Below are 15,424 nucleotides of genomic sequence, written 5' to 3'. Positions count from 1 at the left end.
CAAGAAAGCTAGTCTGCTGTCATTTTTCATCAAACCTCAGATTCCGAACTCACCTTCCTCAAAAGTTGCTGAGGTTCTGAAAAAAAAGTGCTGTTAGCTTTAACATTCATTTAGCTAGCTGGATTGTTGGCAACCACAAAACCAGGGAATTACTTTAAGTCAATCAGAAAGAACAAAAGCCTTTTCTGCCAAAGGTGAGATAGAGAAAATGAAACTTGAGAGATTCATGCTACAGAGAACTGATTAATGAGTTGCTGCAGGTGGACTGGTTTTCTCAGTTGTATCACACAAAACTGAGAACTGGACATGCTAATATATAAGGAAGTGACATGCAAAATCCACACTGCTACTCTTGCTACTTATTAACTGTCCCAATAAAATGCACATAGAAATACTCTTTAAAATTCAGTGTAGAACATGAACACAAAAACCTTCCAGGAAGTAAATTTCAACTGCATCAGCTACTTTGCATCAGTTCCACAGAAAAGTACATTCTTAGCCTGTAACAAATGTGCACTTACTTCCTCTCCTACCTTGATTTAATGCAAGGGTGTGAGCAAGCACACAGTTATCAAAGTAATCAATAAGCTGTAAATTCAAATACTGAAGAGTAAACTAGAGTTCTGAACAAGGGAACAGCACTGCTGCAAAATAATTAAGGGCCACCTCTCGTTTGAAGGCACAGTATCACATTTAAAACTTTGTTAGAGTCCTTTCTTCTAAGGCAGCATTAAGCGCACAGCTTACATATGTCCATATATCCCAGTATGCAACAGTGACCGGTACCAACACTTACCACAAGTTTGTCAGAAAAAGGCTGCCACACCAGCTTTCATCAATCAGAAGCACGTAACTGTCCTTCCCACAATCTGAAGCATCTTACACAAATTCTCAAAAATTCTGAACTTCTAGTAGCCTAGCAAATTGGTAATCTGGAACCCTCTATTTTTGTCTTTTCTACACTCATCAATATTAATTCAATAATGCAATACAAGGAGGTATTTTGTAGCACAATTCTAGGAACTCTATGCCTACCCATTCTGTTTTCAATCATATATTTTAAGTGCACTTAGGTTTTACTTACTGAGCTCCCCTTGGTAGTTCCGTAACAGAGGATAAGTTTTCGGTAATTGTAGATACGAACTTCTGAAAAAATGTTTAAGTGGTTGGGTATGTCTTTGAAGAGAGGAGGGAGAAGAGTTAGAGTGAAAAAAAACCATTGTAATCCATAAACACATCATTTTAATGAAAAGGAGATGATTTCTGTACCTGGTAAGGATCGTGCAAACTCCAGGACACATTCATACAGCCGAGCAATACTGTTCCAGTCATTAAGGAACATCTCAACAACTTTGCGACCTCCAACTGGTTCAGATAACTGGTTTTCATACGTCAGGTAAACATGACGGGTTGGTCCTGCAGTGTTAGGAGATTGTAAATACTGATTAAACTAGTGGTTCCTGAACTGTGGTTTACAGACTCGGAATGAGCGGTGGCAAGTGACCAGGAAACATATTTAAATAATAAAAGTGCATCAACTCAGCAGACAAAATTTTAATTCAGGTGCACTGTGGTTTATTAGAAATCTCAAGAGCAGATGGCTGTCCAGTAACACCAAAATCTCAGACCTACTGGACAGACGATGTAAAACACAAAGAAACAAAATTTACCAGTCTTCCTAAACAAAACCTACCTTGTTCCCTGGATGAAGTGCTATTAAGCGGACAGTTTGCAAACACCAGCTCAGCCACCCACGTGCGATTATTTCTACCTTGTAATCGGAAAGTGCAATCAAGAAGAGATCGGTCCAGAGCCTTCTGTGTTTCCTCGTTTACACCTTTACAGGGAGGAATTCTATTCATGAACAAAAAGGATTTCCATTAAACACAGTACAGTTCCAAAACTAAAAATATTACTCTCTAACACTTCCTGAAGGGCTTCCAAGTTTGGACATGAAAGAATGAACAAATCAGCAGCAACGAGAGCTGGGCTGCACAGTGAAATATCCTATTCCTCTTCAAGGACTGTAACAAGTGTGTTACAAAAGCACTCTGAGTTAAGACCAATTTTTATACGGATTCAACACCTGCGAATTACAAACTCTTAAGGGATGTGTTGAATTGCCCTGGTCTCCTGGTGGAAGTAAGAGCACACCAGTATATAGCTTTTATACAGAGAAACAAGCCAAAAAAGATGAAAATAAAAAAATTCTGTGGCAACCTGAATTCATAAATCAGTTTGCCTTCTAGAAAAAGCTCACTCTAAATGCAACGAACAACCTGGCAGTTATCTTATTTATTCATAACTTATATCCCAATGTGAGAATTGAGCTCAGGAGACAGACTAAATAAAGCTCAAGTAAAAACACGTGCAACTTTTTCAAAGCCGTTGAGAGTCTCTCCAGAAATTTCATATACCACCCTCAACTTCAGCTCACAAGTTCTCAGTACTTCTCTGCTCATATGCAAAATTAAAAAGGTAGGTCCTGATGCATTTAGAGACTGATGCTTTTATATCACTAGACATTTCTGCAACATAAAAGAAATAAAGAAGGTTTTACTCCAGAAGGTGTCTTTGGGGTTTTCTTTTTCATGTTTTAAACTGATATAATCTGTTTTACTTCATAAAACAATCTGAAGTTTAACTGGTGAGGCCTGAAGTAGGCTCCAAGAGGTGTGAAAAACTGGATAGACTGCCAGGTAGGAAGCATTGTAATCAATAGTTGCAGATCCAATCAGTGGCTGGTTGTGGCCGGCATTCCTTGGGGTTAACACAGAGGCCAATACTATTTAACAATTTCAATAACCTACGTGATGCAAAGGAATAGCAAGTTTGCAGGTGACACCAAACTGAAGGGAGCACTTAACATGCTGGAGGACAGGGCTGCCATTCAGAGGGACCTCAACTGGCTGGAGGAATGAATTAACAGGAACCTCATCAAGTTCAACCAAACCAAAGGCGAAGTCCTTCACTTGGGCCGAGATAACCTCAAGGAATAGCACAGGGTGGGGACTGACTGGCTGGGTAACAGCTCTGCAGAAAAAGAAGCTGGGGGCCTGGGAGACAAACTGAATAGGAGTCAGCAGTGTGCCCTTGCCGCAATGACAGACTGCTGCATCCTGGGCTGTATTAGCCAGGCAATCAAGTCACTACTCCCCCGCTAGCCAGCATTTGAGATCGCTGTGCCCAGGGAGTGCACAAAACCACCTGGAGACTGGAAAACACAGCTGATCAGCCCTGATTGGAGCAGGAGGTTGGACCAGATGACCTCCACAGGTCCCTTCCACTCTTAAATTACTTTACGATTCTCAGGTGTTTTCTCTACAAGTTTTTTATCCTGCAATGGTCTTTTCTGAGATTCCTTGTATTTTCCTCTGCAGTATCACATACTGGTAATTGTCAAATAACATATGGAATATGTAGGCCTCTGATCTGATCTAAAATTGCAATTACATGTTCATGAATCATCACCATATCTTCCTCAGCACTGCCTGGATTTTAGGATTGAGGACTGTCAGGCTGTTTTCAGAGCTCCCCACTTTAGGCCAATGAAGGAAACAAATTATAGTTGGCTCTGTGTCTACTCTTATATTCCTCTTTCTGCAGCACTGCTTCACATGAGAATGCAAGACATAAAATAGTAAAAGAAAAAAAAAACCCAAACTAATGAAAAATCCCCCCTCCTCAATATATGTATATGTACAGTAATACATTGAAACAAAGGAGCACATCCTCCTACCTTAACAAACGTATCGCATGGCTGAAGCCATCTCCTTCTACTTGTACTCCTTGGTGAGGAATGTCCATATTAGATAACTAGGAATGAACGTGAAAAATGTTATCCCAAGCAAAATGTCAAGAAAAATAACTAACTTTCTCAAGGATTTCTTCCCCCCCCAAGGGTGACAGATGTTTCACATCCTCAAGCACTGGAAAGCCAAAAAACAGTCTGCGCAAATCTGGTATAAAATTGTCTCCCACCCCCTCCCACAAGCGTGTCTTTCATCCTCACGTTTTCCCTTTTCCCTCAACTTTTCAACCATTTTGCGGTGCTTGGTATTAGAAAACCAACTACAATACTGGAACAACCCAGTGTAGAACATCAGTCACCCGGGCTCAGCTTGCGGGGAAACTCCAAAGTGAACACATGACCACAAGTTTGCTGAATAGTTGCACCTAGACAAGAGAATCAGGACTAGCAGAGGGGAAGAAGGAAAAATATTTCTTAATACATACCTCCATACGAAGTCCTATAAATGGCATATTTGTATCACACATGGCTACAATATGAGCTAGCACTTTATTGAAGGCACACATTTCTCCCGACCGTTTTGGTTTCTTAGGTTCTACGGAACATGGATCACCAGATAACTAGAATTAAAATAAAGACAAATGTACTTGTGTATTTGGAGTAAACATTTGGAAAATATGTCAGAGAATAATCTAATTCATCCAAGTTTTAAATGAATCACACCCTGAGCACAAACTCCTGAAACGATCTAGCTGCTTCAGGACTGAAGCAATTCAGTTAAAGTAATTTTATAATCACCTCCTTCCTTAAAATAGTATTTACATATCACTAAGCCATGTCAGCCTGACCCCAAGAAGTAACTCTTATCAGCCCTTCCAAGTCTTTCAAAGACTACACCTACATGGCACAAAGCATATCACGCAGATACCAGTGCTCTGCGTGTACAAGCTACTCTAGCTACCTCAGCTCAGTGCTCTGCCTTGGCTCTTTAGAACAGCTGAGAAGACCTGGCATGAATTAAAAGACAACTGTTACAAAATATTTTCCCAACATCTGCCTAGGGAAGCAGTCCAGAGAACCAAGCTGCAATACTAGTAAGATGTCAGCCATACAAACTTTTGAAACAACACTACTAAAGCTGGTATTGATGCTCAGAACAAATGTTTAGCTTTCATGCCCGATCACTAGCCCAATGGCTTTTGAAGCACGTACCTTGCGCTTGACACCACTTTTCATTTGTTTACCACTTTTTGTGTCTAGTACCAACTCTTCAATGTTTGGTTTGAACTGCTGTAGCAAAAGTGCAGTAGCAGGGCTGTCGTCTCCTTCAGAATAGCTCACAGAGAGAAAATGGTACTTATACTCCAGTTCTGTGGGGTTACCGGGAACATCAAACATCTCTACAACCTATATTTAAACGAAACAACAAATTGAGAAGACCTTCAAGCTAAGAATATGTCTACATCAGTTCCTATCCTCCCCCCCCCAAAAGACATTAGGCTCTTTCAAGATACTAATATTGGGGCTAGGAAAGGGATCCAAGAAGAGAAGGAAGACCGAACTTTCAGGAAACAAAGAGAATGGGAAGGTCACTGAGTAATAAACGTTTAGGTCCCCTCCTCTCTATGCTTAACAAACACATGGAATGAGAGAAGGGAGGGAGAGGGGAGAGTCGAGGACTACATCAATCACTTGGTTCCTAATGTCAGTATTAACAGTACAAACTGTCTGGTATATCCATGCCTGGGAGCAAAAGATAGAAACATTTTTCAGTTACTTACAATGTAGTACTGTGGAAGGCGAGTGAGTTTGATAAACAATTTGTGTTTGGAAAGATTTCCCACTGGATGGCTAGCATAATTAGCTAGTTGAAGAGTTTCACTGCTCACTGTAGGAAGATGTTTTATAGACTGTTTGCAACGTTGCTGTCCAAGCCAGAACCTTGCATTGAAATAAAAGCATTAGTACCCTGAGGCTGTTTTAAATTATTCTAGTATACTGCTGTTCAGAGCATTAGTGTCAAATTAAGAGTCAGTCATATTCTAAGTCAACATCTATCACTGCTGCACAAGCTATACACAGAAAATCACACAGAAAATTTCAGAAGTTTTTATTTTCTTATTACTATCTTTACATACTGTCTTCAGCTTGAGTAACAGACAGCTGTTCATTTAAGAAGAAAAGCCCTGAAATTATTTGCTGAAGGAATACATAATTTTTTTATACAAAACAATATAAAATTATAATATATAAAAAAAGGGACAAACTAAAAAACATGCAGATTACAGTTATTTTACAATTTAGAATCTTCAATTACTTTTTGGTATAGAAAAGAAAATCTTTGCTCCCATATGCTGGTAAGCAATACAGTAAAAAAAGTCACCAAAGTTGGACTGACATCACTCTGGATTATGTTACAAACAAACTCATTCACCTGAGGAAGTCTGGACATGAATAACCACATGCAAGACACCAAACTTATTCTAATGTTTGGCATTATTCTACTCCAGTGGGTTTTGGCTATAGTAGCAAGGCCAGAAAGCCTAACTAGGCTTGAAAGGGGCTCAGAAATGTGTGGCTTGTTTTTTCAGTCAAACTCCCACTGAAAACAGCAGTGGTAAGTGTGGGTGCTCAGCACCTCTCCATCACGACACACGGCACTTATTCTCATAGATACATGTTAGATATAGCTGTCCTAAAAGACATTTCGTGGGACTGCCTAGCTTCCTCAAAAACTGCAGCACTACCCAATCCATTATCTCGAGTACATTATTTATAACAAAGGGAGGTTGATTAGTTTCTCCAGGGTGCCAGTGCTTCATGCGTCATCATGCTTCTTTTAGAAGCAACATTTCTCAAATAGAGGTTTCACCCTGCAATTAGCTCAGAGTACTGGGAATTTCCAAAATGACAGAGCAGGTAGAACTTGGTTTTCATGCAGATGCAAACTGTATTTGTATTATTTGCTACAACCTCTTAGGGGAGCCAAATGCAACCTGTGCCTAAATCTCAGGGCTTTATGGAAGGAAGATTAGAGGTTTAAGCCAGCAAGGGCTGAAGTGTTAGAAGATAAACAGATATTATTTAAAACATCCTAGGCTACTTCCTGGTTTTCCCTCTATTGTGAGAAGGGAGATTGTTCTTGATGAGAACCAAGCAGAGTTCAGCTGTAGACACAGAGTGGAGTAAGGGACACAGAAAATGAACACGAATACAAAACGAGATCCTCAGGAAGCAAGTGGTCTGCTACTGACTTAAAGCGAAAAGACTTCATGCAGAGTGTGCACATAGCAATCCATGAGGCTACATGTAGGGAGGCAGACTAAAGGATGACTATTGAATCAACTCCAAGCAAAAGCAGGATTTCTTCCACCCATTTAGAGGAGATGGCAAATACTCAAAGTTGCTTAGAACAGGGAGAAAGTATATTCCCTACTGCAGCAAAACACAAAGCCATGCAAGTGTGATTGTCCAAAATACAAATACGATGATTTATTCTATGCAAACTAAATGAATCATTCAAGTCTCTTACTTGAGCTGCTGAAGCCAAGGAATGATACGCTTCATATCATCATTAACAGCCTTCTCTATGTCATCAAGTGTCAGTTGATCTACGAAAACATTAGGTGAGTGAATGGTCTTAACATCTGCTCTTCGAACAAAATTTTGGCCTTTTAATGAAAGTGCCTCATCTAATTTAACAATTAATCACAGAATCATAGAACAGCCCAGGTTGGAAGGGACCTCAAAAGATCATCTGGTCCAACCTTCTGTGGGAAAAAGAGCCTAGATGAGTTTATCTAAAACCCAGTCCAAATGCACCTCAAAAACCTCCAGTGATGGGGACTCCACCACATCCCTGGGGGGAAGAGGAGGTTGGTCCAGTGATTGATTGCTTTCACTGTAAAAAATTTCTTTCTTATAGTGAGATGAAATCTCTCCTGGTGCACCTTGCAATTGTTGCCCCTTGTCTTTTCCACATGGCTCATTTTGAAATGAGAGATTAAGATACAAAACAAATGACCCATAATGCTTGTAAAACCACAGCAGTATGTTATTAGACAAATAAACTAAAAGAACTCACTTGTTTTCTTAAGTAATCTGAAACCTGAAGTTAAGACTTGAACAGTAACTCAAGATGTATCAGGTCACATAATACAATTCTCAGTCAGGTTGATATGAAATGCCTGCACCCATTAATAGCACAACCCAGGAATCATGAGTCATAAAGAACATGCATTACAGTGATGCCTAGCAATATTTAGTCTGTTGTCCTCTTAAAATATACCTAACTGAACTGAGACTTTTAAGAACAAAGATCTACTTCTCCATTCCTCAAACTCGAATACCTAGATGATGACCTAAGTGCGGTGTTCATTTGCATTACCCTTATTTACTTACAGAACTTCACAGATTTGACAGAACTCTTCACATGAAGTTACCTCATAATGTGGGATTCTTGCAAGATATTAAATACAATCTGGTTTTGCATCTACTTACCAACACCATACAGCATCAGTTGAAACATTCCAGAGTGGAGATCAACAAATACATGTAGGCACTCTGATCGACCACATGGTTCCAAAATCGGAATCACAAGAGTTGGAAGAGCCGTCTCAATGAATGCTAAACAAAAATTGATGTTAATAATTTGACACAAAATTCAATCTCACCATATTAAAACTTAGCCCATTATAATCACAAAACCTGTCTGTTTTTACAGAAGCAATCTTCACTTGCACATTGTTATACTGTTAACATAAAGAGGGAATTGAATATAAGAATTTCTCTGTGAAAATAGTGCTAGTAAGAAACCAGTGAGAAAAGACAGGCCAAATTTGAAGATTATTAATCCTCGAATATCTTTTAACTCACTACTTCACGATTATAAGCTCAATTTGAATCCCAATAGTTTCACAACAGTTTAAGCAAAATCTTATCCAAAGTTAGCTTAAGACAGTGAATGATTTTTCAATTCTGAATACATACACGTTCTACAGTAGGCAACTTCTAACCCTTCAACCCAGACTATGATCTTCTACCAGCTTCATCTATTATACTAAATTTAGAGGTATGAGAATTTTAGTTATCCAAGCAGAATAATTTAAAGCTAAGTCTTGTAAATTCTGAATGCACCTCCCTTCAGTTTTTCATATTTTTTGTTTATATTAATGAAAACAAGAAAGGCCAAGAAAAAAGGAAACCATTCCTAGACACAAATGGAAATTAACTTGAAACAAACTTGTAGAAAACACATACAATTGTCATTAACATTGTAGCTCTTAAGAATGGCTTTCAGCTCCTGGAGTTTTTGATGAGATCTTGCATGGACACTGTCTATTAGGAGTTTTTCTATTGATAGGTGGTCAATCTGTTAAAGAAGGAATGTACTTGAGTAAGTTCAAACTGGATGTGTAGACTTCATGCATTAGCGCACTGGAACAAAGCTACATAACTTAATAAAACAATCACTTAAGAAAGAATTTGCTCAGAACCAAATGAACTAATAACTTGAGTATTTGGATCACTATAAATATAACAAACTGAAATAAGATTCTGTCTGTTCAGCAGGCAGTGGGAGGGTTTCTGAGAGTAGAATAGAAGAAAATGTAAAAGAAAAGAAGTTTCACAAACTATGCTGTTACCACTCCTTGTGCAGACCTATTTGTTCTGGATCAAGGCCGGAGTATTTTCCAGCTTAGCATGCACCCATTTATAACTAGCTTAATCTAAGAAAAAAAAAAAAAAAACCACAAAGAAAAATAAACCACAACCCGCCCCCCACCCATATTAAAACATGGTTGCCTCTACACAAACACATATGTAGCTGTAGAATGAAATACAGCAAACTAGTTTCAGTCCTGCTAGCGCAGTAACAATGCAGTCAGTGAAGAAGCAGTGGCAGACACTGAATACAACCGATGGCACTGGACCCAGGGGTATCTAGAGGCTAGTTGCTGAAGCTTATGCCACCACTTATATTAACTGTAGCTTACTTGTGCAACCTAAATTCAAGCATTTGTATTTATATCCATTCACATTACAGTCCTAATATTTACATATTTGCATAGCAAAGCTACAGATTACTGCAAAAACCTTTTTCTAGTTAACTTCACATTGCTCTGCAAACTGTTCAAGGCAAATTAAACTCAAATTTTATTCTAGCATAAGAGATGCATGCAGAGGTTTACACCAGAACGGAATTATACAGAATTCCAGTACATGCCTTCATATATACCAAAATGACCTTCCCATAAAGACTATTTCTGAGACAAGCCCTTAAAAAATCAAGTCTTCAGCCACCCACAAGAGCATTTCAACTCAGCAAGCTTCTATGAGTTAAATCTTCCTCACAAACAAGTGACTACAGGTTCTATAGCTACATTCAATTTTCAGTAGGTTAATGTATAAAAATCTGCTTAGACAAACATATTTGTTCATGCCACTGTTTTATATAGTATCTTAAATAAACAGAAGCACAGTGTCCTATCTACGTCATTACAGCTGAGATCATTATTCAAACACTAAAACAGCAGTGTATATACCATAGCTGATAAATTTTTTAAGCTCATAGCAAGTAGTTATAAAGGGAGTCAGCATTAATTTTGATAAATCTCAAATTTACAGTGGCCTCATGTCTTAATCTACAGCCTGTAGACATGATTCAGTGAGCTCAGATTGCGTCAGCTCCAGTGGATCTTCAGCAGATGTTCTAGATCAAGCACATTTTTCTGGATTTAGGGATAAATACAGTATCTTCACTAAATGAACTGCATACTTAGTAACCTAAATATGCTAATTTTGGCTATTAAATGAGTAAATTTAGTATATATTTACTATACTTATAGTAGAATTTCTACTCTAGAAATACAGTAGACAGCTACTATGCTCCACTAAGCTTTCCACATTCCCCTGGGGCCCAAGCATATGAAGTTCTTGACATTCACCATATATAGACTTGTCTATCAGACTTCATAAACAAGATGCACCAAGAGGCTCAAATACAAAGTATGTACAGTAGGTGAAGGCTATCATCAGTAGAAGGTTCTGTAAGACAGGTGAAGAATCTGAGCTGAAGAGTTTTTCCCTGTGGAAAAACTCCACTGAAAGTTTGAAAACTACACCATTCACTCCAGTTTATTAACTCTCTTAAACCCAAACACTGTAAGAAATCATTACAAAACACGCATTCTGATATATCACAGCCAGATATTTTTGCCGTGGAACAGCAGATTGTTCTGAAAGAACAATTGCCAGATTGCTCAGGAACTTACAGAAGACTTATTATAAATCCTAGAACGCAGTTTCTCTTAGATGTCATTAACCAAGATCTAGAATTATCACCAGCGAAGCCTTATTCGAGCAGGAAGTTGACTGCAGTTACTAATTTGGGATCATTTCAACAATCCCACCTTTAACATATGGGAATCTGAACAATACAAAGGCACATTCAAATAGGCCATGTGACAATTTGGTTAGCGATAACATAGAACCGAGCTTCACTTAACACTTGTAACAAGCAAATCACATTAGCTCTTTTGAACAAGATTTCCAAGTCATAATGTAAGATTTTCTAAAGCGAATACCCAGTTCTCTGGGTAGCAAACTCAAACAGCATGGGTGACCTGATTTTCTGAGGAAGTTTACACTGCATCTCCAAGGGAAGAGCTGGCTCCCTATAGAGCATTTCAAGCCAAACACTAAACATAACTGAAACTTTGCTGTTGTTTCCCCCCAGCCTCAGCATTCTGTCTCTTAAGTGGTATATAGTGCACTGTAAAGTAGATGTAATTTTTAAGATGAAGTGAAGGCCAGTAATTTCTAACAACAATTTTAGGTCCCAACATAAACACCCCACAATCTAGAGTAACTACTGACTAGAAATCTTAGAAACAGCTCTTTAAATAGAATCAAAGTGAAACAAACTGACAATGCAAAGTATATTTAAGTTTTTGATTTACAAAACTAGATGCCTACTGCAAAGCAAACGTTTACCTTCATGGCTCTTTCCATCAGTTTGGAATCACAGGCTGGCAGTGGAGGCTCATGAGATATTTGTAAGGGTTTTGAGACATCAGTCTCATCAATCTTAATAGTGACCTTATGAACAGACGCGGTCCCTGTTTTCCTGCCAAGCACCTGTTGACTTAAAATAAAGAGAATAATTAAACCATGTAACAGGAATAGCAGAAAATGTGCTTTTCAGTAGGTAATCCTTGATTCTGAGAGTTCTACATAAAAATAAGATTATGTCAGCTGAACTGAATAAAAACATGTGTTTTAGTTTACATTTTAATGCAGAACTGTTGGTAAACTATAACTACATGAAGAAGTTTTAGATGGCTGCAAATTCAACACAATCAGAAGAGCATTTGGATTGCTTTTTAAAATTTTATATAGTGCAAATTGAGCTATAAATACAGTGAAAGACTGACAATTGTCTAATTCATTTATTGAGTTAGATAGCCCCATAAATACAAGCTGATTTATGACTGTATCCATTGCTCTACTGTACAATAATGTATATCTCTTACTTCCTTGCAAGTCAACCACATGTTTAGGTACTTAATCACAAGAATTTAGGAGTCTCACATCAAAAAGAAAGTACAATTCTGAAAATTCTGGCTCAAGCTTAGTAAATGAAAACCCTCCTGTTACTTCATTTATTGTTTGTTAACAGCCCTTCTAAAATTAACTTACTTCCAAACAGAGAGTGAGAGACATTTCCCTGCATGGTATCGCTCCACTTGCACAAGGTCACCCCAGCGCTCTCGAATCAGCATTAGTGTTTGTGAATGCAAGACTTCCAACTGAAGTGCTAAGCAGAAGGAGTCTAACAAATGGAGTTAAGAAAATATAAGACCTCCCAAGAGTCTGTACACTACATAAATCTGTTTCTGTACACTACATTAATCCATCTGTCAAAGTCAGACAAGATGCTGTCTGAAAACACACTCGTGCTAATCCAGAGATACAGACATATAAACAGCATCAAATATTTCTCAAAGGTTTTTTTTGCCTTTTTTTAAACTGTTATCTAGAGTTTTAGACAGAGTGTTGGACAAGAGTGTCACAATAGCTTTGTTTTGTTGATTTTTCACTCTGATCATCTTTTAGGGAAAAGATTACTAATAAAAATTAAATTCACCCTATAGCTACCACTAACCTAATTTTCCATGGTCACCCTAAAATAACATGATTCTACTTGTTTCTGCAGAAACTGTTTCACTGAAAACTCTTTCACGTTGTCAAGCAATTTGCCTTTTGTATGTGGAAAATCACTGCACTATTTCTGCACATGCTATATCCCATTTTATTATTCACACAGGTGCAAAAAAGTTAACACACCATCATCACCTTACTGCAGTTCTTGGTCAGCTCCCATACCTTCCAAGTCAGCGCTGTATTCTATCTCTGAAATCAGCACGTGCAGCCAGCTGCTGCCACACTGACTTCCGACACAACCTGTTGTCTTGAGTACCTCACCTTTACCTTTGCTGACTAAGCGTGTAAAATCAAATTTTACATGCTGGCATATGAGAACAACTGTTTCCAAGGCCATCATTTTTACTTTATGTCCAGACATTTCCCCCTAGCTTAAAAGGGAATCCATCTTTCTTGACCTCCAGCTGCTAGGAAGGGCAAGGCTACATTACACAGCTTATTCAGAAGCAACTTTCAGAAGGATACGCAGACAGTTGTACATGTCCTGAAGCGGCTTTTCATCAGCAAACAGTCGTGACTGGACCAACTGATGGATGAAGTTGATCTGCATGCTGTGAACCAAGGCTCGACCATCTTTCATGAATTAAAAATAATTCACATTAGACACCAGGAAAACAGGTATTTAAAATAATTAAATAGAATAATAAATTAAAAAGGAAAAAAAAGAAAGATATAACTGTACTGAGCAGTTTCTGTATCAGAATTTCTAACAAAAAAAAACCCCAACCTTGGTTTACTCTGGACATTTCAGTCAGTCTACTACACCATCACAGTCCACCATTGTTAAGGTATCAAATGCATACAGAGCAAGGTGGAAACAGGACAAGTATATACAGCTTCATTATCTTAAGTTGTTTATACAGGGTCTTTTGCTATCGCAAGACCTATAGGTCATCAGAGACGAACATCATGTTAAAAAGAAAGTGTAAATGTTTTTTTTTACCACCAGTTTCCTTGTCTTCAACCAAAATTTCCAGTTTCAGAAGGCGCCAGGGGATGTCAGGGTCATCACCCATCACTGTCAAGGTGGCCTCAAACTCACCCTCAACTCGGAACTTCACACGGCCATTGGCTAAGGAAGAAAGAAAAAAAAGGTATATTTCACTCAGTCTCCTAAGATGCCTCAAAATATCAGGGTGGTAGCTCCTGGCACTCGCACAGGATTACTTCCGTATAGTTTCTGCTCTGTGCAACTTACAGCTGCTTCTGCAACAGAACCAGTGTCAATAAGCAGCATGGACAGATGGATGTCCCAAACTGTCCTTAACAGTAGCTCTTCAGTCAGGATAACTTGTTAACACTTCTGCTACCATAATCCAGAGTAACACTGAGCTAACTACCAGCCTGACAAGTTACACAAACAAAACATCTAGCTTAATTTTTCAAATTCTTTACTATATCAACAATGATTACTTCAAGCAATATTCAAAGGAGGTTCAGAACACGATCTCAGCCCAGGCTGAAATCTAGTCCTGGAAACACATCTCACTGCAAACCATTTCTGTAATGTTAAAATGTTAATGTTAAAATAATGTTTAAAAATATAACTCCATTTTCATGTGAGGAAGAAAATTGTTTGCATAATTCACATATATGCACACAAGCAAAGATTACATACACCTTTTATCTAATTGACATATATATCCTCCCACCTTTTGTGAACACTGCTATCAGCTTCAAGGACTGGGAACAAAGACTGTCAAAAGTATGTAAGCAAGGTCATGAAGAGAATGAATGGCAGAGCAAACAATTTAGTACAAGTCCTTACTATAAACTGTGGGTCGACCTTCTTCTCAATTACTTAATGAAATATGACATACACCTTTACAATTATAGACATACTGAAATTTTAACCATTTTAACTCCGGAAGTTTCATTTTCACAAACATCCCACACACGCTCTTAACCCTAAAAGAGAAACTAAGTCATTGAAATGTTAACTGAAAAATCTGAAGAACACAGACATATATCCATTTAGACTTCTGTTAGACAAAAATGGCTTTAATACCGACATTGCAAGCATTCAGACAGGGACCAGTGAAAACTAAGATTTTTGAGAAACATCTTCGATCTAGGTCTGTGGGGTATGGTTTACACATGGCTAACCTTGTCTTAGTTAAAAGCATGGACTAGGACCATTCCAGTCCTATTCTCTGTGATTCTGCAATAACCTAGTCCAGTTTATAGCCATCCTTCCTGTAAAAAAGTCCATCTTAATAGCTACCATTACTTGAGTTAGATTAAAACAGAGATTTGAAACAGATTAAGAGATCTGGCACTGCAGTGAGGCACAGACAAAAGGCATGCATAAATATGAACAGAGTCTATGCATGAAGATTAATATCAAAACAGATTTGAAAAGCAACATTAGAGTGACTTGTTTAAGCTAAAGTTCAAAGAGTTTCTACAGAAGGACCTAACAGTTTAATTAAATTGCATTTTTAAATT

At 38.2% G+C, this 15,424-nt stretch overlaps 1 protein-coding gene across 1 annotated transcript in view; it reads right to left on the bottom strand.

The window, feature by feature from the left end:
• The window catches only part of MED14 (mediator complex subunit 14), a 37,887-nt gene that overhangs the window by 12,419 nt on the left and 10,044 nt on the right, over positions 1–15,424 (bottom strand). The window contains exons 6-19 of the mRNA XM_064473212.1: positions 13,920–14,048; positions 13,442–13,549; positions 12,452–12,584; positions 11,747–11,897; positions 9,011–9,122; positions 8,252–8,377; positions 7,284–7,362; positions 5,533–5,692; positions 4,964–5,158; positions 4,237–4,371; positions 3,740–3,816; positions 1,694–1,854; positions 1,270–1,416; positions 1,085–1,176 (exon numbers count right to left, since the gene is read on the bottom strand). Coding sequence (XP_064329282.1) covers positions 1,085–1,176; positions 1,270–1,416; positions 1,694–1,854; positions 3,740–3,816; positions 4,237–4,371; positions 4,964–5,158; positions 5,533–5,692; positions 7,284–7,362; positions 8,252–8,377; positions 9,011–9,122; positions 11,747–11,897; positions 12,452–12,584; positions 13,442–13,549; positions 13,920–14,048 — 1,805 coding nt within the window. The remainder of the gene's footprint in view (positions 1–1,084; positions 1,177–1,269; positions 1,417–1,693; positions 1,855–3,739; positions 3,817–4,236; positions 4,372–4,963; positions 5,159–5,532; positions 5,693–7,283; positions 7,363–8,251; positions 8,378–9,010; positions 9,123–11,746; positions 11,898–12,451; positions 12,585–13,441; positions 13,550–13,919; positions 14,049–15,424) is intronic.

The sequence above is a fragment of the Phalacrocorax carbo genome, chromosome 1 (genome assembly GCF_963921805.1).
Source record: "Phalacrocorax carbo chromosome 1, bPhaCar2.1, whole genome shotgun sequence".
Lineage (NCBI taxonomy): Eukaryota > Metazoa > Chordata > Aves > Suliformes > Phalacrocoracidae > Phalacrocorax > Phalacrocorax carbo.
This window is presented reverse-complemented; position numbering and strand designations above follow the sequence as displayed.